Source organism: Ranitomeya variabilis, chromosome 2 (assembly GCF_051348905.1).
Source record: "Ranitomeya variabilis isolate aRanVar5 chromosome 2, aRanVar5.hap1, whole genome shotgun sequence".
NCBI classification, from domain to species: Eukaryota; Metazoa; Chordata; class Amphibia; order Anura; family Dendrobatidae; genus Ranitomeya; species Ranitomeya variabilis.
Genome location: NC_135233.1, coordinates 183,748,390 through 183,774,228, shown reverse-complemented (window position 1 = coordinate 183,774,228; position 25,839 = coordinate 183,748,390). Strand labels below are relative to the sequence as shown.

The 25,839-nt window shown below is 44.6% G+C and overlaps 1 protein-coding gene across 1 annotated transcript in view; it reads right to left on the bottom strand.

The window, feature by feature from the left end:
- FSAF1 (40S small subunit processome assembly factor 1) overlaps positions 1 to 25,839 on the bottom strand; it is a 68,940-nt gene that overhangs the window by 40,117 nt on the left and 2,984 nt on the right. The window contains exons 2-3 of the mRNA XM_077283280.1: positions 24,557 to 24,867; positions 10,691 to 10,744 (exon numbers count right to left, since the gene is read on the bottom strand). Of these exons, the coding sequence (XP_077139395.1) occupies positions 10,691 to 10,744; positions 24,557 to 24,867 (365 nt within the window). The remainder of the gene's footprint in view (positions 1 to 10,690; positions 10,745 to 24,556; positions 24,868 to 25,839) is intronic.

Sequence of the window (25,839 nt, the reverse complement as noted above, 5' to 3'; positions counted from 1 at the left end):
GCAGCACATGACAAGATGGAGGCGTGCAAAACAAGATGGCGGCTGCACATGACAGGATGGGGGCGCAAGATGGTAGCAGCACACGACAAGATTAGGGCGCAGGATGGAAGCACCACACACCAGGATGGAAACCATATACCGATATGTGTACATATGTATGTGTATGTGTGTGTGTGTGTGTGTGTGTGTGTGTGTGTATGTGTATGTGTATGTGTGTATGTGTGTGTGTGTGTGTGTGTGTGTGTGTGTGTGTGTGTGTGTGTGTGTGTGTGTGTGTGTGTGTGTGTGTATATATATGTGTATATATATATATATATATATATATATATATATATATATATATATATATATATATATATATATATATATATATATATATATATATATATATATATATATATATATATAAACACACACATATGTACACATATCGGTATATGGTCTCCATCCTGGTATGTGGTGCTTCCATCCTGCGCCCTAATCTTGTCATGTGCTGCTGCTATCATCTTGCGCCCCCATCCTGTCCTGTGCAGCCGCCATCGTGTTGTGCGCCTCCATCTTGTCATGTGCTACTCTCTTCCTGAGCCCTCATCCTGTCATGTGCTCCCATCCTGCACCCTAATCCTGTAATGTGCTGCTCCCTTCCTGCACCCTAATCCTGTCATGTGGTGCTCCTCATCCTGCACCCCCATCCTGTCATGTGGTGCTCCCATCCTGCGCCCCCATTCTGTAATGTGCTGCTCCCATCCATATGCCCTGTAAGCTGCTCCATAAGGGTATGTTCACACGTTGCAGATTTGCCTGCGGATTTTTCTGCACTAAATCCGCAGCTCTTGGCAGAAAATGCAGGTGCGTTTTTGATGCGGTTTTTTGATGCGCTTTTGTAAGCTAAATAAAGATGTATTATTGAACAAAAAAAAAAAAGATTTGTGATGTCATGTCTTGTCCAACCTCCTCTTTTACATTTATCCAACCCACACTACATTACAAACAGAGATAGACAGATAGACAGAGGTAGATAGACAGAGGTAGATAGACAGAGGTAGATAGACAGAGGTAGATAGACAGAGGTAGATAGACAGAGGTAGATAGACATATGGATAGTTAGGCTATCCGTTTTTTGCCGGATCCGTCAAAAGAAACTGTTTCCGGCGGACGGAGAAAACATACAGTGGAAAGTTTTTTGTGTCTGGCGAAAAAAACGCGCAGCGACGGATACGGCGAAAAATGTATGAAACTGAGATGTGAAGTGATGAATCCGGCCTCCGAATCCGTTTTTTCATGCATTCTTTCCTTTGAAATCATGCACATTTTCCGTTCTCTCTCTCAAAAAAACAAACGGATCAGTTGCATCAGTTTTTCACTATTTACAACGGATCCGTTTTTTCAAAAATTCGCTCGATCCTGCCTGACGGAAACAAACTGATGTGTGAAAGTAGCCTAACTAATCCATATATCTATCTACATCTATCCATCAGGCAGGATCCGGCAAATTTTTTAAAAAACGGATCCGTTACAAAAGTGAAAAACTGATGCAACTGATCCGGTTTTTTTTTGAGAGAGAGAACGGAAAATATGCATGATTTCAATGGAAAAATGCATGAAAAACTGGATTCGGAGGCCGGATTCATCATTTCACATCTCAGTTTTTCGCCGGATCCGTCGCTGGACGTTTTTTCGCCGGACAGAAAAAAAAAACATTTTTCTGTACATTTTCTCCGTCCGCTGGAAACAGCTGTTCTGACGGATCCGGCAAAAAACGGATGAAACGTGTGGCCATCAGGCGCAATCCTCTGCTAATACAACAATGAGAGAAAACGAAACCAGCGGAAAAAAAACACGGATCCGTTTTTACAAAACTCGCCGGATTGTGCCCGACGGCAAAATCCTGATGTGTGAAAGTAGCCAGATAGATACAGTATATCCTTAGTTATATCTATAGATATATCTATACATATATCCATAGTTATCCATGTACTAGATGGTGGCCCGATTCTAACACATCGGGTATTCTAGAATATGTATGCGTAATGTATAGCACAGCCCATGTTGTACATTGCGCAGCCCACGTAGTATATGGCGCAGCCCACGTAGTATATGGCGCAGCCCACGTAGTATATGGCGCAGCCCACGTAGTATATTGCGCAGGCCACGTAGTATATGGCGCAGCGTACGTTTTATATTGCGCAGCCCACGTTGTATATTGCACAGCCGACATAGTATATTGCGCAGCCCACGTATTATACTGCACAGCCCACATAGTATATTGCCCAGCCCATGTAGTACATTGCGCAGGCCACGTTGTATATTGCGCAGCCCACGTATATAGCAATGTGGGCATGATATCCCTGTTAAAAAAAAAAAAAAAAAGAATTAAAATAAAAAATAGTTATATACTCACCTTCCGTTGGTGCCTGAATCCAGGAAGTGGTTACCGACGCTTGGGATCCACCGAAGCTCCGCCGAGCTGCTGGCGCCGGCCGCCATCTTCCTTTCCCAGGATGCATTGCGAAATTACCCAGAAGACTTAGCGGTCTCGCCAAAAAAATAAAAAATGACGTGGGGTCCCCCTATATTTTATAGCCAGAAAGGCTACGCAGACAGCTGCGGGCTGATATTCATAGCCTAGAGAGGGGCCATGGATATTGTCCCCCCCGGCTACAAATACCAGCCCCCAGCCGCCCCAGAAATGAAGCATCTGTGAGATGCGCCAATTCCGGCACTTAGCCCCTCTCTTCCCACTCCCGTGTAGCGGTGGGATATGGGGTAATAAGGGGTTAATGTCCCCTTGCTATTGTAAGGTGACATTAAGCCGGGTTAATAATGGAGAGGCATCAATAAGACGCCTATCCATTATTAATCCTATAGTAGTGAAAGAGTTAAAAAATAAAAAAAAATATTGAAGACACAGCCAAGTATTTTAATATTCTTAATTTAACCATACTTACCATACTCGATCGCCTGTAAAAAATTAAAAATAATAAACCGTATACTCCCTGTCCGACGCAGTCCAATTAATAACGAGTGTCCCAGGACGATCTCCCCTCTAGAACAGTGACATCGGGTGATGTCACTGCTCTATAGGAACTTCAGTGACACACTGACAGGAGACAATGGCTCCTGCAGTGCATCACTGAGGTTACCTTAGTTCAGGGTCTCACTTTATGGAATTGCTGAGTGGGAACTTTCTCACACAGCAGTGCCACAAGTGAGACTAGGGACTATTTTTTACAGTGCCGGAGGAATACAATGCGTAAGGTTACCTTCTGTCATTGTATTCCTGGAGCCCCTGGAGAGCAGTCGCATCAGCTGATGCTACTGCTCTCCACGGGAGATTGTCGTGGGACCCTTGTTTTAATTGGATTTCTGTGGATCAGGGAGTACATTGTTTGTTTATTATTTTAATATTTTTTACAGGTGACACTGGCTTCGGGGATCAAAGTGACAAGTGATGGTGAGTATGTACTCTATGTTGCATGCAGGTAGTATGTTGCATGTTGTATATATGTAGTATGTTGCATGTTGTATATATGTAGTATGTTGCATGTTGTATATATGTAGTATGTTGCATGTTGTATATATGTAGTATGTTGCATGTTGTATATATGTAGTATGTTGCATGTTGTATATATGTAGTATGTTGCATGTTGTATATATGTAGTATGTTGCATGTTGTATATATGTAGTATGTTGCATGTTGTATATATGTAGTATGTTGCATGCTGTATATATGTAGTATGTTGCATGCTGTATGTTGTATATATGTAGTATGTTGCATGCTGTATGTTGTATATATGTAGTATGTATGTTGCATGTATGTAGCATGTATGTTGCATGTATGTTGCATGTTGCATATATGTAGTATGTATGTTGCATGTTGCATATATGTAGTATGTATGTTGCATGTATGTATGTTGCATGTTGCATGTATGTATGTTGCATGTATGTATGTTGCATGTATGTATGTTGCATGTTGCATGTATGTATGTTGCATGTTGCATGTATGTATGTTGCATGTTGCATGTTGCATGTTGCATGTATGTATGTTGCATGTTGCATGTATGTATGTTGCATGTTGCATGTATGTATGTTGCATGTTGCATGTATGTATGTTGCATGTTGCATGTATGTATGTTGCATGTTGCATGTATGTATGTTGCATGTTGCATGTATGTATGTTGCATGTTGCATGTATGTATGTATGTTGCATGTTGCATGTATGTATGTATGTTGCATGTTGCATGTATGTATGTATGTTGCATGTTGCATGTATGTATGTATGTTGCATGTTGCATGTATGTATGTTGCATGTTGTATGTATGTATGTTGCATGTTGCATGTATGTATGTTGCATGTTGCATGTATGTATGTTGCATGTATGTATGTTGCATGTATGTATGTTGCATGTATGTATGTTGCATGTATGTATGTTGCATGTATGTATGTTGCATGTATGTATGTTGCATGTATGTATGTTGCATGTATGTATGTTGCATGTATGTATGTTGCATGTATGTATGTTGCATGTATGTATGTTGCATGTATGTATGTTGCATGTATGTATGTTGCATGTATGTATGTTGCATGTATGTATGTTGCATGTATGTATGTTGCATGTATGTATGTTGCATGTATGTATGTTGCATGTATGTATGTTGCATGTATGTATGTTGCATGTATGTATGTTGCATGTATGTATGTTGCATGTATGTATGTTGCATGTATGTATGTTGCATGTATGTATGTTGCATGTATGTATGTTGCATGTATGTATGTTGCATGTATGTATGTTGCATGTATGTATGTTGCATGTATGTATGTTGCATGTATGTATGTTGCATGTATGTATGTTGCATGTATGTATGTTGCATGTATGTATGTTGCATGTATGTATGTTGCATGTATGTATGTTGCATGTATGTATGTTGCATGTATGTATGTTGCATGTATGTATGTTGCATGTATGTATGTTGCATGTATGTATGTTGCATGTATGTATGTTGCATGTATGTATGTTGCATGTATGTATGTTGCATGTATGTATGTTGCATGTATGTATGTTGCATGTATGTATGTTGCATGTATGTATGTTGCATGTATGTATGTTGCATGTATGTATGTTGCATGTATGTATGTTGCATGTATGTATGTTGCATGTATGTATGTTGCATGTATGTATGTTGCATGTATGTATGTTGCATGTATGTATGTTGCATGTATGTATGTTGCATGTATGTATGTTGCATGTATGTATGTTGCATGTATGTTGCATGTATGTTGCATGTATGTTGCATGTATGTTGCATGTATGTTGCATGTATGTTGCATGTATGTTGCATGTATGTTGCATGTATGTTGCATGTATGTTGCATGTATGTTGCATGTATGTTGCATGTATGTTGCATGTATGTTGCATGTATGTTGCATGTATGTTGCATGTATGTTGCATGTATGTTGCATGTATGTTGCATGTATGTTGCATGTATGTTGCATGTATGTTGCATGTATGTTGCATGTATGTTGCATGTATGTTGCATGTATGTTGCATGTATGTTGCATGTATGTTGCATGTATGTTGCATGTATGTTGCATGTATGTTGCATGTATGTTGCATGTATGTTGCATGTATGTTGCATGTATGTTGCATGTATGTTGCATGTATGTTGCATGTATGTTGCATGTATGTTGCATGTATGTTGCATGTATGTTGCATGTATGTTGCATGTATGTTGCATGTATGTTGCATGTATGTTGCATGTATGTTGCATGTATGTTGCATGTATGTTGCATGTATGTTGCATGTATGTAGTATGTTGCATGTATGTAGTATGTTGCATGTATGTAGTATGTTGCATGTATGTAGTATGTTGCATGTATGTAGTATGTTGCATGTATGTAGTATGTTGCATGTATGTAGTATGTTGCATGTATGTAGTATGTTGCATGTATGTAGTATGTTGCATGTATGTAGTATGTTGCATGTATGTAGTATGTTGCATGTATGTAGTATGTTGCATGTATGTAGTATGTTGCATGTATGTAGTATGTTGCATGTATGTAGTATGTTGCATGTATGTAGTATGTTGCATGTATGTAGTATGTTGCATGTATGTAGTATGTTGCATGTATGTAGTATGTTGCATGTATGTAGTATGTTGCATGTATGTAGTATGTTGCATGTATGTAGTATGTTGCATGTATGTAGTATGTTGCATGTATGTAGCATGTTGCATGTATGTAGCATGTATGTAGTATGTTGCATGTATGTAGTATGTTGCATGTATGTAGTATGTTGCATGTATGTATGTAGTATGTTGCATGTATGTATGTAGTATGTTGCATGTATGTAGTATGTTGCATGCAGGGCTGGACTGGCAATTCTGGCAAATGCCAGAAGGGCCTGTCTGGTCAAGGGCTGCTTGTCTGCTACATTGTTAACAGAATCGGTGTTCTCCAGACAACCATAATGTTAAGAGTTGTGACGGAGAACAAAGTGGCTTGCTTACCCCAGCAGCCACGGGAATCATTAGAAGTATTGGTCTTGAAGTAAATCTTGCTTTCCTCCTTCCAGGGTAATATTAGTAATATATCCCATCTGGTTCTTGGGGACGGGGCGGCATGGGACTGTGTGATTTCAAATGCCAGGGCTGAATTTTAGACCCAGTCCGTACCTGGTTGCATGTATGTAGTATGTATGTAGTATGTATGTTGCATGTATGTAGTATGTTGCATGCATGTAATATGTTGCATGTATGTTGTAGGTTTGTGTTTCGTTTTTTTTTATACATTCAACACATTAGCCGGATGATGGGACTACTACTGTCCGATCACTGGCTAATGTGTGACTCACTGTCACTGTAGCAGGCATAGCCCAATAAGACTTGTAGTCCCATTGGACGATGCCTGCACGCACACACACACGGACACCCCGCAGACCTCCCGGACATGCCGCAGACCCCCCCCCCCCCCCGGACATGCCGCAGACCCCCCCCCCGGACATGCCGCAGACCCCCCCCCCGGACATGCCGCAGACCCCCCCCCCGGACATGCCGCAGACCCCCCCCCCCCCCCCGGACATGCCGCAGACCCCCTCCGGACATGCCGCAGACCCCCTCCGGACATGCCGCAGACCCCCCCCGGACATGCCGCAGACCCCCCCCCCCCGGACATGCCGCAGACCCCCCCCCGGACATGCCGCAGACCCCCCCCGGACATGCCGCAGACCCCCCCGGACATGCCGCAGACCCCCCCGGACATGCCGCAGACCCCCCCCCCCCGACATGCCGCAGACCCCCCCGGACATGCCGCAGACCCCCCCCGGACATGCCGCAGACCCCCCCCGGACATGCCGCAGACCCAGCACGGAGAGCCCGCAGACCACCCGGACAGCCCACAGACCACCACCCGGACAGCCCGCAGACCACCACCCGGACAGCCCGCAGACCACCACCCGGACAGCCCGCAGACCACCAGCCGGACAGCCCGCAGACCACCACCCGGACAGCCCGCAGACCACCACCCGGACAGCCCGCAGACCACCAGCCGGACAGCCCGCAGACCACCACCCGGACAGCCCGCAGACCACCACCCGGACAGCCCGCAGACCACCACCCGGACAGCCCGCAGACCACCACCCGGACAGCCCGCAGACCACCACCCGGACAGCCCGCAGACCACCACCCGGACAGCCCGCAGACCACCACCCGGACAGCCCGCAGACTCGGCATGGAAAGCTCGCACACAGTCTCCGCCCGCACTCTTCCCAACTCCCGAACTGCAGCGTTTCCTCCTCAGCTAAACCGCAGATCTTTTTTACATCTGCGGTTTTGCTGCGGAGGTGCCTGACTCAATGCAAGTCAATGGGTGCAGAAACGCTGCAGTTTTTTTTTTTACGCAGCATGTACACAGCGGATTTGGTTTTCCATGGGTTTACATGGTACAGCAGACCGCATGGAAAACTGCTGCAGATCCGCAGCGTCAAAAACGCAACGTGTGAACATGGCCTTAAGGTTGATGGCCCCCATAAGATGCTCCATTGTATATGCCCAGTATGCTGCTCCATAAAGGTTGATGGCCCCCATAAAATGCTCCATAGTATTATATGCTCCGTATGCTGCTGCGATATAAAATAATAAAAAAAAGACATACTCACCTATCGTCGCTGGGCACAGAGTGCCGGGGGCCTGAGTAGGTGGGGACACCGGCGTGCTATGGGGGTCAGGTGTCGGTATCGCCGCTGGCTGAGGCCCCCGGCACTTGCTATATTCACCTGTCCCCCGTTCCACTGCAGCGTGCCGCTCTTTCTTCCGGGTGCTCTGGCTGTGACTGTTCAGTCAGAGGGCGGCGCTGGCGCACACTAATTGCGTCATTGCGCCCTCTGACCTGAACGTCAAATGCAGAGAACGCGAAAGATGGCGGCACGCAGCGGTGGAACGGGGGACGAGTGAATATAGCATACTCACCCTCCTGGCACATCCCTGCTTCTCCGGAGATTGCGGTATGCGCTCAGTGCTTATGCATACCGCGATCTCCTCTGGGCTGCGTCACTCTGTGGGGTCCAGACTGCGCCGGCGCTTGCGCAGTCTATAAAGTGGTGGGACAGAGTGACGCTCCCAGCGTTATATTATAGATTATATATATATATATATATATATATATATATATATATATATATATATATATATATATATATATATATATATATATATATATATATATATATATATATATAATGTGTGTAGCTTATAATCAACATTTAACCCATAAGGTTTTAGTGTGTTCAATTTATGAATCCATAATCCATAATGTAAAGCCAGGGAACTATTATGGATTCGTAAATTGAACACACTAAACCCTTATGGGTTAAATGTTGATTATAAACTACACACGGTTTTGTAGAATGTACTCATATGGCGTGCCTCTTTTCTTGTCTCTCTGGACTTTTCCTTTTTTTCTATAGGGATGGTTCTATTATATATCTAACACATATTGTTATTCTCTCTTTCTAGATTGGTTGAGAAATGGAACATCTTTATGAACTATATCACATGGCTCACCCCTTTCAGAAGTCCCTGTGGATTTGTTATATGCCGCCGATTGATTTTTTGAATTTTTTTTGCATCCATGTTTTAATTATATTGAAATTGCCATTAAACCTGGATTTCTCCAATTAAATTTTTCCTCTAGATTATATCCTTTTGTCTTTGTAGGAGTTCTATAGGCTTAAGGGTTATTGTAAGCCTGGAAACAGGGGTCGAGGTGCATTCTCTTGGCGGGATATGTGCCTCCCCCTTTATGTACGGTGGGTCATCAGCCCCAGCTAATGGGGGATGTGCGCACCGTAATCCGGCATTTTACTCAGCCATGAAGTGTATGGATATATATTCTGTATAGATTACATCTTTCCTGTGATTTGTGTGGCTTTGGTGGAGGATTTCACCCAACACAAGGTTGAGGCTGGGATGTGCGTTTCTCAAGGAGATGTATATCCCATTCTTTACTGGTTGGGTGGCCCCACTATATGTACACACACTCAGGTCATTTGGTATTGGAGAAAATCCTTTATATGGTACATTTCTGGGATGTCAATATTATGAGGTCCTTTATATATAAAGGATTTGCATATTTGATATGCGTTATTATGCAAGATATGACGGTAGAATTGCACTGACTTCTTGGCCACAGGTACTGTAGAACTTCTTGAAACAATTATACCCTAAGCGCGTGCGTATTATAACTTAATCGCAGCGCCAATAGTTGAAATGGCAGAATATGTGCATTTATACTCTGCAGCGCGTGAGTTTACATATTCTGAGTGGGGGGAGCCATGGCTATTTTGATCTTAAAGACTAATTGTTTGCACCCTATATATATTTGTCACATGCACCTATTCATTGCTTGAAAAATGTTCACATCCATTAGAACCGAGACGTTGCTGAAATGGGCTAATAAAAGTAGCTCCTGCTTTTTCCACTACTGATGGTGTGCTGCCTCCGTTTTTTGGATTCCTATATCTACTATATAATTGTCTAAGGGGTACTTCCGTCTTTCTGTCTGTCTGTCGGCAACTTCCGTCACGGAAATCCCGCGTCGCTGGTCTCGCCAGCTGCCTGTCCTGGCTGCCGCAAAAAGTCAGCGACGGGCACAGTCCGGCCGAGAATTAGTCCCCCCCTACTCCCCTGCAGTGTGTGTGTCCTCAACTTTTTACTATTGATGCTGCCCATGCAGCATCAAAAACTTTTTGATACAATTTGATCCTTTATGTGCATTGTTTCTTTATATGAGTTAACGATCATTTTTGCAATGGATTTTCCAGAAAATAATTCCCTTTAAGGGCACAGGTGTTTAACTGATCTAACACTGTGCATTGTTACCTAAATCAATTTTATGTACAGAGCCTGGTGTGGGCAGGGTTAGCTTTCTCAGCTCTGCTTCATTGCTAAATCTAAACTCTGTATCAGAATGGCTGCACGAAGTAATATAAGTGATATCATTGGATTCAGCTTCCTTGCCTATCTCAGGCTGCACTATGATGAGGTAGCAAAATCCTGCTGACAGATTCCATTTAAATATTACATTTTGTATTCTCTCTATTCCAGAGTAGCTACGGTACGTTTTACCGCAATCCAAATGCTAAACTGTCTAAATATAAGTTGTCACTGTGGGCAAAAGTGATAGAAAATGGCACATACCTTCTCAAAATTAAATTGTAGACGGTTTTCTTCTTCTGTCTCTTTAATATTTGTCTGCGGTAAAAGAAAATTGCTTAACATCAATGGAAATAACAGAAGAAAACATTTAAAGGTAGTGCATTACAGTACAACTCAGAAATTATATGGACAACGTACAGCTAGGTCCAGAAATATTTGGCAGTGACCGACTCTCCGTAATTTGGGCTCTCCATGCCACTACTCAAGATGTAAAATGAAACAACTGAGATGACATTGAAGTGCTGACTTTCAGGGTTAATTAAAGAAGTTGAACAAAAATATTCTGGAAATATTTTAGGAATCGCATTGATTTTTCTACAAAGTTTCCTCATCTCAGGGACTCAAAAGTAATTGGACAAATTAACTTCACCATAAATAAAATGTTCATCTACTATATAATTGTCTAAGGGTCACTTCCGTCTTTCTGTCTGTCCTCCTGTCTGTCTGCCACGGATATTCATTGGTCGCGGCCTCTGTCTGTCATGGAAATCCAAGTCGCTGATTGGTCGCGGCAAAATGGCCACGACCAATCAGCAACGGGCACAGTCCGGCGGCAAAATGGCCGCCCCTTACTCCCCGCAGTCAGTGCCCTCTCCATACTCCCCTCCAGTCAGCGTTCACAGAGGGTTAATGGCAGCGGTAATGGACCGCGTTATGCCGCGGTGTAACGCACTCCGTTAATGCTGCTATTAACCCTGTGTGACCAACTTTTTACTATTGATGCTGCCTATGCGGCATCAATAGTAAAAAGATCTAATGTTAAAAATAATTAAAAAAAATAAAAAATCGTTATATACTCACCGTCCGTCGGCCCCCTGATCAGGAACAGGCCTTTCCCGCTCCTCGCGACGCTCCGGTGATCGCTCCATGCATTGCGGTCTCGCGAGACCGCTACGTCATCATCTCGCAGACCGCAATGCACTCTTGAGACCAGAGTGCGCGAGGAGCGTCGGTAACCGCTTTGCCTGGATTTGGGGCCAACGGAAGGTGAGTATATAACTATTTTTTATTTTAATTCTGTTTTGTTTGTTTTTTAACAGGGATATGATGCCCACATTTCTATATATTACGTGGGCTGTGCAATATACTGCGTGGGCTGTGCAATATACTACGTGGCCTGTGCAATATACTACGTGGCCTGTGCTATACACTACGTGGCCTGTGCTATACACTACGTGCGTGGGCTCTTATAAACTACGTAGCTGTGTTATATGCTATGTGGGCTGTTATACACTACGTGGGCTGTGTTATATACTACGTGGGCTGTGCTATATACTACGTGGCCTGTGTTATACACTACGTGGCTGTGTTATATGCTATGTGGGCTGTTATACACTCCGTGGGCTGTGCTATGTACTACGTGGGCTGTGTTATATACTACGTGGGCTGTGCTATATACTACGTGGGCTGTGCTATATACTACGTGGGCTGTGCTATATACTACGTGGGCTGTGCTATATACTACGTGGGCTGTGCTATATACTACGTGGGCTGTGCTATATACTACGTGGGCTGTGCTATATACTACGTGGGCTGTGCTATATACTACGTGGCCTGTGTTATACACTACGTGGCTGTGTTATATGCTATGTGGGCTGTTATACACTCCGTGGGCTGTGCTATGTACTACGTGGGCTGTGTTATATACTACGTGGGCTGTGCTATATACTACGTGGGCTGTGCTATATACTACGTGGGCTGTGCTATATACTACGTGGGCTGTGCTATATACTACGTGGGCTGTGCTATATACTACGTGGGCTGTGCTATATACTACGTGGGCTGTGCTATATACTACGTGGGCTGTGCTATATACTACGTGGGCTGTGCTATATACTACGTGGGCTGTGCTATATACTACGTGGGCTGTGCTATATACTACGTGGGCTGTGCTATATACTACGTGGCCGGCCATGAACAATCAGCGACAGGCGCAGTCTGGCCGCGAATTGGCGCAGGATTTGAACCACGCTTCGTTAATTGGTCGCGGCCGGCCGAATCCTGTGTATTCAACGTATTATTCTAAAATCTTCATAAAAAAAACTACATACATATTCTAGAATATCCAATGCGTTAGAATCGGGCCACCATCTCGTTTTTAATACTTTGTAGAGAATCCTCTGCAGGCAATGACTGCTTGTAGGCGGTAAACCATGGACGTCACAAAACGCTGGGTGTCCTCTAGTGTGATGATCTGCCTTTACTGCAGATGACTTCAGTTGTTGCTGGTTTCTGAGTCTTTCTGCCTTATGTTTTGTCTTAACCCCCATCATGACCAGTCCAAATTTTACCAGTGTCAGTAATGTGGTAATAACTTGTCGTAATAACTTGTGGTAATTAACTGTGGTAATTAACTGTGATAATTAACTGTGGTAATGTGGTAATAACTTTGGAACTGTAACAGATGCCAGTGACAGACTTTTTCCATGAAACATTAAACTTCATGATAGGGGTAACATTTGTTCGATATGACTTGCCCTTATTTGTGGAAAAAAATGGAAATATGGCAAAAATTTGAAAAAAAAAAAAAATCGGATCTGTTTTCTTAATGTCATCACCGCTATTTGGTGAATAATGGCGCTCATGTGGCAGAAGGCTGTAAAAACCAGCCTCGATCTTGTTTTTCAGGGTCTCAGCTACCTCAATTGCAATTGTCAAACTTTTTATTTTTTTAGCCCTTAAATCAGAGTTATGTCACATAAAATAGTTAATAATCAACATTCCCCAATTTTTGTACACAATTTTTTTTTTGTTAAGAAGTTATAAGGGTTAAAAGTTGACCAGCGATTTATCATTTTTCCAACAAAATAATTTTTTCTTTGAGGGGTCTTTATGACAAAAACCCAAACGTGACACCATTCTAAAAACCCTCACCCCTCAAGGTGCTCAAAACCACATTCAAGAAGTTTATGAACCCTTCTAGTGCTTCACAGGAATTAATGGAATTTAGAAAAAAAACAAAAACATCTAAGTTTTTTTTTTGTTTTTTTTTATACAAAAATTTTACTTTAGATGTTTTTATTGTCACAAGGGTAACAGGAGAGAATGAACCCCAAAATCTGTTTTGCAATTTCTCTTGATTACACAGATACCCAATATGTGGACGAAAACTACTTTTTGGATGCACAGCAGGGAAGGAGCACCATTTGACTTTTTGAATAAAAATATTCATAATTAGCAGATGCCATGTCACATTTGGAGGGCCCCTGATGTGGGGAGTTTCCACTGTTTAGGCACAAGTAACACCATTTTGGAAACTAGACCCCTCAGGGAACTTATCTACTATATAATTTTCTAAGGGTCACTTCCGTCTGTCTGTCTGTCACGGATATTCATTGGTCGCGGCCTCTGTCTGTCATGGAATCCAAGTCGCTGATTGGTCTCGCCAGCTGCCTGTCATGGCTGCCGCGACCAATCAGCGACAGCCACAGTCCGATTAGTCCCTCCCTACTCCCCTGCAGTCAGTGCCCGGCACCCGCTCCATACTCCCCGCAGTCACCGCTCACACAAGGTTAATGCCAGAGGTAATGGACCGCATTATGCCGCGGGTAACTTACTCTGTTACCGCCGCTATTAACCCTGTGTCACCAAGTTTTTACTATTGTTGCTGCCTATGCAGCGTCAATAGTAAAAACATCTAATGTTAAAAATAATAAAAATAAAAATTATATACTCACCTTCCGCCGCCTTTCCCGCTCCTTGCGACGCTCCGGTGACTGCTCCATGCAAGCGGCAGGTTCCGGTGGCAAGGATGGTATGCGAGAAGGACCTGCCATGACGTCACGGTCATGTGACCACAACGTCATCACAGGTCCTGCGCTCATACCAACCCTGGGACTGGAAGCTGGCGCGTGCACCGCACACAGGCGACAGGACTACAAGGGGCCTTCGGAGGGCGAGTATATGTTTATTTTTTAACCTGTGACATACATGGCTGGGCAATATACTAGTGGACATGCATATTCTAGAATACCCGATGCGTTAGAATTGGGCCACCATCTAGTCTAGATATAAGCATCTTGATCCCCCCAGGTGCTTCACAGAAGTTTATAACAAAGCCTTGAAAATAGAATAAAATAAAAAAAAAAAAGTCTTAGTTTGCTCACTACGGATGTTAAGCTTTTGGCTGGGGTGTCAGCGACCTGATTGACGGGTGTTATCGCCAAGTTAATATATCCAGATCAGTCTGGCTTTATGCCTGACAGGTCTACAGCAGTTAATCTAAGAAGGCTTTTTCTGAATGTACAATTGGGGGCTGATAACAGTGGTCATAGAGTTATCGCAACCTTAGACGCCCATAAGGCATTTCACAGTGTGGAATGAGGGTACTTGTGGCAGGTCTTACACTGTTTAGGCTTCGGTCCACAATTCGTGTCTTGGGTTCAGCTGCTGTATGCTCAACCATTACCTAAAGTTAGAGTGAATGGGGAGCTTTCTCATAAGATAAAGCTACATAGAGGAACGAGACAGGGGTGTCCACTCTCCCCTCTTGTTTGCTTTGCCTGTGGAGCCGTTGGCCGCCAAAATTCGGCAGTCTGTGGAGGTCTCTGGTTTTAAGTAGGGATCAATAGAAGAAAAAATATCGCTATACGCGGACGATATACTGCTGTTCTTGAGCGACGAGACTTCACTTTTTGGAGTCTGATTGATTGTGAAGTATAGCAAAGCAGGACGTTTGCCATGCTTTACAAACTGTCAGGCTATGTGCACATGCTGCGGATTACTCTGCAGATTTTTCCGGACTGATTTTGGTAAATCCGCAGGTAAACCGCACTGCGGATTTACCACGGTTTTTGTGCGGATTTCACCTGCAGTTTTATACCTGCGAATTCCTCTTGAGGAGCAGGTGTAAACAGCTGCGGAATCCACACAAAGAATTGACATGCTGCGGAATAAACACTACGTTTCCGTGTGTTTTTTTCCGCAGCATGTGCACTGCAGATTTTGTTTTCCATAGGTTTACATGGTATTATAAACTCAGGGAAAACTGCTGCGAATCCGCAGCGTCAAATCCACTGCAGATCCGCAGCGTGTGCACATAGTCTCAGTGCTGGACTGACAAGACAAACTTTCTATATTATGCTCTGAGCATGATATAGCATGCTTGGTAGCTCTGGTGACCCAGATGTCATGACAACATTGGGTCACAATGGCAACGATCGGTCTTTTGCGATGACGTTGTGGGGCTGCCGATTGGAGAGCTGCCTCCCTCTGAATGCCTGCTATATGCTGCGATTGATATCAGTTCACAAGGAGCTCTTCTCATGGATAGACTATAATTTGACACTTAACCCCTTAACGACCGCCAACACGTCTTAACAGCGGCAGTTAAAGGTACTTAAACCACAGCGCCGCTTTTTAACGGCGCTGTGGAATAAGTGTATAGAGCCCCCCCGAGACGGAATTTCTCCGGGGTCTCAGCTGCCGGGGGTAGCCGAGACCATAGAGAACATGATTCGGGTCGGTTTTTTACCTACCTCAGTGTTGCAATCAGCGTTATTAACGGTATAACGGCGACCGCAAAAAAAAAAAAGTCAGATTTTCCATTTAGTTTCTCTCTCCTCTGATGTGATCGCAGAGGAGAGAGAAATAGGGTCCCCCCCATCCCCCCCACCTCCAGAGTCCCTGCATCCCCCGTGATGTCCCCCGGCGTCTTCTTCTGGGAGAAAATGGTGGGCGCATGCAGAGTCTACCCGCAGAGATCTGCAGTGATCAAAGTAAAAAATATAGTTACTTACCAATAACGGTATTTCTCTGACCCCATGACGGCACCACGGAGAGAGAGGATCCGCCCACCAAGGACAGGAAACCTACAGATAAAAAGGCGGTACCTTTCTCCCGCATCAGTTGTTTACAGAGCATGATGGGAGCTTAAGTCAAAAACAGAATCTAATTCAACGCTATCTGAAGACTTAACCGAGATACCGCGTGGCTATTTATTTAGGTATTAGTATAAGGATAGTCTATCAATGTGCACACCCATACGTGAAGGGATGGAATGTACGGGTGCAGTCATGGGCTCAGAGAAATACCGTTATCGGTAAGTAACTATATTATTCTCTGTCCCCCATGACGGCACCACGGAGAGAATTGCAGAGACTGTACATTAGGGAGGGACGACCGCTTCCAGCACCCTTTTCCCAAAGGTGAGATCTGAGGAAGAGATAAGGTCCAATCTATAGTGCTTATAGAATGTTGAGGGTGAAGACCAGGTAGCAGCTCTACATATCTGGTCAATTGAGGCACCGGCCCTTTCTGCCCAGGAGGTCCCTACTGCTCTCGTTGAGTGTGCTCTGATTTCTCCCGGGACTGGCACCCCGCTTGAAGAGTATGACAGGCTGATGGCATCTCTGATCCATCTTGCTAGGGTGCTTTTTGAAGCTTTTTTCCCCTTCCGGGGACACTGGAAACAGACAAAAAGAGATCCATCCTCCCTACACTCCCTAGTGGCTTCTATGTAGTGGATCAAGCATCTCCCAACATCTAATGCGTGTAAGGATTCTTCCTCCTTGTTTTGGGGGTTAGGACAAAAGGAGGGAAGGGATACCTCCTGTGCTCTATTTAACCGAGAAGCTACTTTTGGGAGGTAGGCTGGATCAGTTTTAAGAGCGACCCTATCATCCAGGATTTGAGTGAAAGGGGGTTTGACTGACAAGGCTTGTATGTCACTAACTCTGCGTGCTGAGGTGAGGGCGACCAATAGTGAAGTTTTAAGAGATGTTATTTTTCATGGGAGGGTTTGAAGGGAAGTTTAGTCAGAGCCCCAAACACTAGATTTAGATCCCACTGAGGGATGCTGCGCGAGGGCAGAGATCTTGACCTCCCTGCTGCTCTACCAAACCTGGAAATCCAACGATTCCCTGCAAAGTCGCAATTAAATAGCGCCCCCAGAGCTGCTATATGGACTTTTAGAGTACTCGTGGCCAGACCTCTCTCTAACCCCTTTTGCAGGAATTCTAGTATAGAATTCAGGGGGACCTCTTCATCTATTATGGCGCCCAAGTATGACAGGAATTTTTTCTCGATTTTACCGTATTAAGTTGTAATAGGTTTTCTACTTTGCAGTAAGGTAGATACCAGCCCCAGTGAAAACCCTCTATTTTCTAACAGCTCGCTTTCAAATTCCAGGCTGTCAAGTGTAAACTTGCAACCTGCGGATGTTGTATAGGTCCCTGGAAGAGGAGATCCGGAAGGTCCGGAAGCACCCAAGGGTCAGAGATGGACATCCTCCTCATCCAAGAAAACCATGCCCTCTTTGGCCAGAATGGGGCTATTAAAACTACACGAGCTCTGTCCTCCCGAATTTTCCTCAGAACTGCTGGTATTAGAGCGATTGGGGCAAAGGCATATGCCACCTGATGGTTCAAAGGAATCAGGAATGCGTCTAATGCTACCGGGTTCCCCAATGGTGTTATGGAGCAAAAGGTGTCTACTTTTTTCATTCGATTTTTCGCAAAGAGGTCTATGTGTGGCACTCCCCACCTCTCCGAGATTTCGTTGAATATGGCCTGGTTTAATTCCCATTCCCCTTGTTTCAGACGGGATCGACTCAAAGTCTGCTCTGTGATTGTCCACCCCCTTTATGTGAAGGACTGTCAAGGACTGTAGGTTTTTTTCCGCTATCTTGAAGATTGATTTCGCCACTTCCATTAGGGATTGGGAACGGGTACCTCTCTGGTGATTCAGGTATGCTACCACCACTCTGACATGATGGGAGTGAAGGGGATTTATGAACTCTAAGAGTGCGAACTTGACTGCGAGTAGTTCCTTCATATTGGAAGATACACCCTTTAGGCTGCCTGACCAGACCCCATGGGCTATGAGATCATCCAGATGGGCCCCCCACCCACTGGGACTTGCATCTGTGGTCACTATCTTTGAGACCGGGGTTACCCAAGGGACACCCTGGGACAGGTTGTTCCATGACGTCCACCAATCTAGGGAGAGTATTGCGTTTGGAGACAAACTGAACCGACATTCTAAATTTCCTTCTAGAGAAACTTCTTCTGACAAAATTTGCCATTGAAGATCTCTTGAATGAAGTTGAGCCCATTGTACTGCAGGAATGCAAGCAGTCATGGATCCCAAGAGGGACATCGTTTGACGTAGGGATATGGAGGGGAGATCCCTTATTCTGGACACCAGACCGACCATCTTTTGCATTTTTTTGGAAGGAAGGCGGCATTCCTGCCTGACAGAGTCCAACGTGACACCCAGATATTCCTGAACTTGGCACGGTACTAATTTGGACTTCATCACGTTCACCAGCCAGCCTAGGTTTTCTAACGAGTGCATGACCTTTTTTAATTGTCTCTCGCAATGCTGAGGAGAGTTGCCGATCACCAGGAAATCGTCGAGATATGGCACGATCAGGGTGTCTTGCTCCCTCAGGTGGGCCATTACCTCTGCTACCAGCTTGGTGAAAACTCGAGGGGCTATGGCTAGTCCGAAGGGGAGGGCTGCAAATTGGAAATGTCTTATCACCCCCTCGATGTGGACCGCAAACCTGAGGAATTTTTGATGGTCTTTGTGAATAGGGATGTGGTAATATGCATCCTTCAAGTCTAGGACTGCAATGAAACAAAGTGGAAACAACATTTTTATTGATGTTTTTATTGTTTCCATCTTGAACGGTTGCACATTTAGATACTTGTTCAGAGTTTTCAAATTTATAAATCGTCCTGTAGGACCCGTCTGGTTTTTTCCTCAAAAAGAGGGGGAAGTAGTATCCTTCCCCTCTTTCTTGGAGGGGAACCTCCAGGAGAACCACTTTGTCTGTTAGCCCCATTACCTCTTGTTCTAGTGCAAGTTGCTCCTCTATGGACGATTTTGTTTGGAGATCCCCTGGCCAACACTTTAGCCAAAGAGAGCGCCTAGCCGCGTTAGAAAAAGCAGCTGATCTAGCAGCTAGTCTGAGTCCGCGGAGGTATCTGCTAGAAAAGCGGTAGCTCCTCGCATTACGGGCAAGGTGTTTAGGATAGTGTCCTGAGATGACCTGTTTTTTTTTAACAATAAATTTTTATTGAAATTTTCAAATACGGTACAGAGGAAAAAAAACTGCGGTATATTCACATGTTACAATATATAACAAAGAAAAGGGAAATATACCCAGTTAACATACTAACAAACATACAAAAGACAGGGTGGGGGAGACCCAAGAAGAAGTTGTATTACAACCATTCCCAATTGGATAGTTTAGTCGGAGTTCTGAGTATCAGAGTGCGTCATCCGAGATATCGGTATGGTGAAAGAGGTATGGTTTGCATATTCTGCCCATGGAAGCCAAATAAGTTCAAATTTGCCTACTTTGTCTGTGGGTATGGCCGAAAGTTTTTCGTTTATCATGTACCAAGAGAGACGTGATTTAACCCCAGCTAGTTCTAGGTTTGGCTTTTTCCATGCCGATGCTATAGTTTGTTTAGCTGCTAAGAATATAAATGTGATGAGGGCTCGGGAATATTTAGGAATATTGGGGATACGCTTGTTTAATAGGGCTTCCCAAGGGTTTTTCTTAAGATTAACATTTGTTATTGAAAGGATCAGGTGGTATACCCTGGTCCAAAACCTACGCACAGTTGGGCCTAGCCACCAGATATGAAGCATATCTCCTGTAGAGATACATCCTCTAAAACAATTTGGGGAATAATTAGCGACTGCCTTTGCTACTCTGGCTGGAATCAAGTACCATCTGGTCAACACTTTGTAATTAGTTTCCAACATGAGGGTATTTAGCATACCTCCAGTGGAGAAGGACCAAATTTGGGTCCATTCCGAGTCCATCAGGGTAGAACCGATATCAGACTCCCAGCGAGATGTATAGCCTAGGCATCGCCTGTGGAAGGGTAAGTTAATGTGCGAATAAAGAAGTGTTATAATGCCCGGAGCATGTGGGTTTTGGCAGCATCTCTGTTCAAAAGGGGTGAAGGAATAAGGAGGGGTAGAATTTTTTTAGTAAGGATTGGACAAAATTTTTAAGTTGTAGATAGCGGAATATTTCTCCAGGAGGGAGATGATATTTTTCGCTCAGGACCGAAAATGGAAGAATCACATCTATGTTGAAAAGGTGATGGACTCTTGTTATTCCCGCTGCGACCCATAAGCGAAAGGTCCTGAGAGAATCTACGCCCGGGAGAAACTGGGTATTACCCCAGAAGGGGGCCAAGGGCAGAAATGGTGATATTAGTTGTGAAGAATATTTCAAAGAGTCCCAAATTTTAAGTGAATGAACTAGAATAGGATTTGAAATATGTCTGCGTTGCGTTGGGAGAATCCATAATATTGTATCGAGAGTGTTCGAGTGGCACTCAGAGGCCTCTAGAGCCAGCTACAAAGGGGGTTCATAATAGGCATGGTATAAAGTCAGTTGGGCTGCTTGATAATATTTAGCGAGGTTTGGCACCCCCAAACCCCCTTTTAGGCGGTGGCGGTAAAGGGTAGCTCTATTTACTCTGGGGAGGCCACCCCTCCAAACAAAGGTATTAACTGCTCGTTGAGCTATTTTAAGAAATTGAGTAGGGACCGAGACTGGCAGGACTCGAAAAAAGGTAAAGTAGTTTAGGGAGAATGGTCATCTTTAATGCACGTACTCGGCCAAGCCAGGAGAGATGCAGTTTGCCCCATGACTGTAGTATTAAGGGAATTTTACGAAGCATATGAGGGTAATTAGCAGTATATAAGGAATTATAGTCTGGTGTTAGTTTTACTCCCAAGTAGTCCAAATGATTGGCTATCCATTGGAACGGAAAATCATGCTTTAGTTATGCGATAGTAGAAGAGGGAAGAGATATATTCATAGCATAGGATTTAGAGGGATTGATTTGTAGGCCAGAAATAAGTTCAAAGTATGAACTCAAGCGTGGGAACTTTTCCAAGGCTCCTCTTCATGAGGACATCCAGCAGAGGGCGCATCACCGCAACTCAAGGTAAGTACAGATCATCCTGCTTTCCTTTCAGTACCCGGGATTTACAGGCAGGAGCGAGTGCATTAGCACAGCTCCTGGCTGTAAAATGATTTAACCCCTTCAGATGGATTTACTTCGTGGGACGTGACAGATCATCTGAAGGTATGTATATTGTTGGTTTATTATTTTTCAGAGCGAGGGTCTTCAGGTGGATTGAGAGAGCAATAAAATATTAAAACAACCTGTGTGTTTATTTCATTAAAATACTTTGCAATATTGTGTGTGTGTTTTTTTAACCCTTTCATACAATTGAATTAATAATGGATAGGTGTCATAATTGACGCCTCTCCATTATTAATCTGGCTTAATGTCACCTTACAATAGCAAGGTGACATTAACCCTTCATTACCCCATATCCCACTGCTACACAGGAGTGGGAAGAGAGTGGCCAAGTGCCAGAATAGGCGCATCTTCCAGATGTGCCTTTTCTGGGGTGGCTGGGGGCAGATGTTTGTAGCCAGGGGGGGCCCAATAACCATGGACCCTCTCTAGGCTATTAATATCTGCCCTCAGTCACTGGCTTTACCATTCTGGCGGAGAAAATTGCGCGGGAGCCCACGCCAATTTTTTCAGCCATTTAACCCTTTATTTTAGCAGCTACAGTGCCCAAATTTTGCACATACACACACTACTAACATTAGTAGTGTGGAATATGCAAAAAAAAAAAGGGGATATGAGATGGTTTACTGTATGTAAACCATGTCTCATATCATGTCGGGTTTGTGAAGGAGAAATGAAAAGCCGGCAATTGAATTACCGGCTTTTCACTAACAACGCTGCGTATTTCTCGCAAGTCACACTGCTGGTCCGTGTGGAATAGGTATTTTTCTCGCCCCCATAGACTTTCATTGGCGATTTTTTTGCGCAATACGGTGACAAACGCAGCATGCTGCGATTTTCTACGGCCGTACAAGACCGTATATTACGGATGCGTAATATACGGCAGATAGGAGCTGGGCCATAGAGAATCATTGGGCCGTGTGTAATGAGTATTTTACGGACGTAGTTTATGCGCTCATACGTCCTTAAAACTCGCTAGTGTGAGGCCGGCCTTACTGTGTAGCGATCCTGAGTGTCCTTTACCGGTAGCCTCCTGGTGTCCTTTTTGCGGCCTCTGTTTTTGCTGCTGCTGCAACGGCGGCTGCGGTGGAGATCTGATAGTGGTGATCCCTCCAGGTCACTCATGATGGCAGGGGAATGTTGGTCGAGCTCCATCGGAAGCATCCGACCTGAGGACTGCCCCCTTTAAGTAGCGGTAAGTAACCCCTGTGCTATTTAAATGCCCGCGCATACGCAGTGACTGGTTTCCCAGACATGCATTGTGCCAAATCGCGCCCAGCTTCTCGCGCATGCACAGTGCCGTCGAATAACGGGATTACTGCGGGGCCGCCCACAAAATGGCACAGCGCATCGTCGTGCGTGGATGCTGGTTCCCGGAACCCCTGGGAGCCCCAGCCGTGGCAGATGACGTTGAGGAGGAAAGACAAGCGCTATCTCCTCCTCAGAGGGACCCCCCCCCCCCCGGGATGCCGCTGCTGCGTTTCGTTTTTCTCCTTGCCACCTCTCCTCGCGCACACTAGAGGCTCGCTGACCCCAGCAGTGGCGCCTCAGGTCACCACACAAGCCGAGGCAGGGGGACCCCCGCTGCCTGAATCGGACTGATTGGCTCCGAAATCCCACGACGAGGTAGGTCTTCTGTAGATCTCCCATCAAGGACAGGAAACCGAACTGATGCGGGAGAGAGGTACCGCCTTTTTATCTGTAGGTTTCCTGTCCTTGGTGGGGGGATCCTCTCTCTCCGTGGTGCCGTCATGGGTGACAGAAAAAAATTGTAAATAAAAACCCCCTTTATCATCCCCTTAGGTAAAAATAAATGAAATAAAAAATATATATTTATTTCGATTTTTCCATTAGGGTTAGGGTTGGGCTAAAGATAGGGTTGTGGTTATGGTTGTGATTATGGTTAGGGTTGTGATTAGGGTTAAGGTTGCTTTAGGTACATCAGGGGGTCTTGAAACGCGACATGGCGCCATCATTGAGTCCATCCAATTTTGTTTTCAAAAAGTCAAATGGTACTCCCTCCCTTCTGAGCCATACCATGCACCCAGTGGCTTTTTCCTACATATGGGGTATTGGCGTACTCAGGAGAAATTGCACAACAAATTTTGTGGTCCACATTCTTTTCATACCCTTGTGACGAAATGTCGGCAAACTGAATTTTAAAATGAAAACTTGGATTTCCATTAAAAAAAAAAAAAACGATCTTGTAACCCAGATCCAGTTGACAGTAACTAGAATTGCAACTTCTAATAAGTACCAGTATACAGACACCTGTCTGTAGAAAACAAAGCTTCTCCAGTGTGGTCTCCTGTCCCTGCAGTTTTACAGCTATGCAACAACTGCTGCTTCCTACAAAATAACACAACACGAGCGTTTGTCAAGTCACATGAGACTCCTAGTTGAGAGACTCGAGAGCTTGTAGCCTGTGTACTAAAGACTGCTCTTTCCCATTCTCAGAAGTCCATAGGATATGTGATAACTTACTGATTCGTCCAATGGCCGACACCCCCAGCAATCCTGAGGCATGGGCTCAGCCATCTGTATGAAGCTGCGCCAGACATAGGCACCACCACTCCATCTATTCTCTTTTGGATTACTGGACATACCAGAGTATAGCACGCAGCTGTTTTCAGTAATCCCATAGAGAATGAACAGATAGCATGCACATGCAGCCACTGCTCTATGGAGTCGGGGGGCTGCAGAGCCTCGTTCTCAGGAATGCTGGGGTCACAATAGTCTGACACTTACCAATCAACAAATTATCACCTACCATATGGAAAGCAGCTAAAGGAATACATATAGATGATTAACATATTAGAATAATTACCTCTGTATTCACTTCTTGTATATCTCCTTCCTTACATTGCTTGCCTTTGCGGCTGATAAAACTCACAACCTGAACAGTAGAAGGCTTTGGTGCAGGACTACTAGACACGGTGGGGCTCTTGGCCCGACTACACAGTTCTTCCTTAATAGAGTCAAAGAACATGGAAACGGTTTTCTTCCCCCGTTTAGAACATGTCACCGGGTGCTCATTTTCTTCATGGCCATTCACTTTTTCAGTCTCCTTTTCACCAGAAAGGTCATCGATTTGTCCATGGTCCAGTATGGTTTCTTCTGGAGTCACAAAGTCATCACCTGTAAGGAGTAAGCTATACTTTACTAATGTCAGCACACCGACCGGCTTATGTTCTCTGGCTAGAACTGTCTGGGGGGCGACAGGTCTACACATGGGTACATGAGCTGGAGATCCACTCAACACGTAGGGGCCAGACCTCAGATTTCTTGTATGCAGACAAGTGAATGACCGGACGGATGCGTGCAGCTCGGGCGGACATGTGCCCTGCTCCACAGACTATAATCAGCACAGGTCCTACATAAGACATCACAGAACACTTGGAGAAGAAATCAGACCTGTGACAGAAGCCCGAGGTTGTGGATCTGCCCGATCAGCCATTGGATTCTTTCGTGAATGTGAAGATTTGTAGGGAAATCCAATTGCAAAAATTATTTTTAGCTCAAACTAAAAGCATTTAAGAAAACAAACAACAACAACGGTCTGTAAAGGTGGACAACCCCCAATGTGCACCTCACATACCAGGCGTCTCACTATCTGCTTCTTGTTCGCTTTTTTTTTTGGACTTTAGGGATTTTAAAAGATATTTGAGTGAAACGTAATTCTAATTATCCCAGTTTGGCTATAGCTACTAGTTCCATACATCAGATATTCGTGTGTAGCCATCATTGTACAGCTCCGGGTCACTGATCAGTCAAATCTCCAGTGGTCGCACACTGGCAGGTGTATACAGTGCACTGCGGCTATACTCACAACATGGCCGTCAGCTGGGTGTTCTCCTCCGAGATGGACAAACACTCTGCAAAAGGCATTGCTGGCCCCCGTACACACAGAGCAGCACACAGAAAGGGGGCATTACTGACCCCCGTACAGACAGAGCAGCACACAATGGGGGGCATTACTGACCCCCGTACACACAGAGCTGCACACAGAACGGGGGCATTGCTGACCCCGTACACACAGAGCAGCACACAGAATGGGGGGCATTGCTGGCCCCCGTACACACAGAATGGGGGGCATTGCTGGCCCCCAGT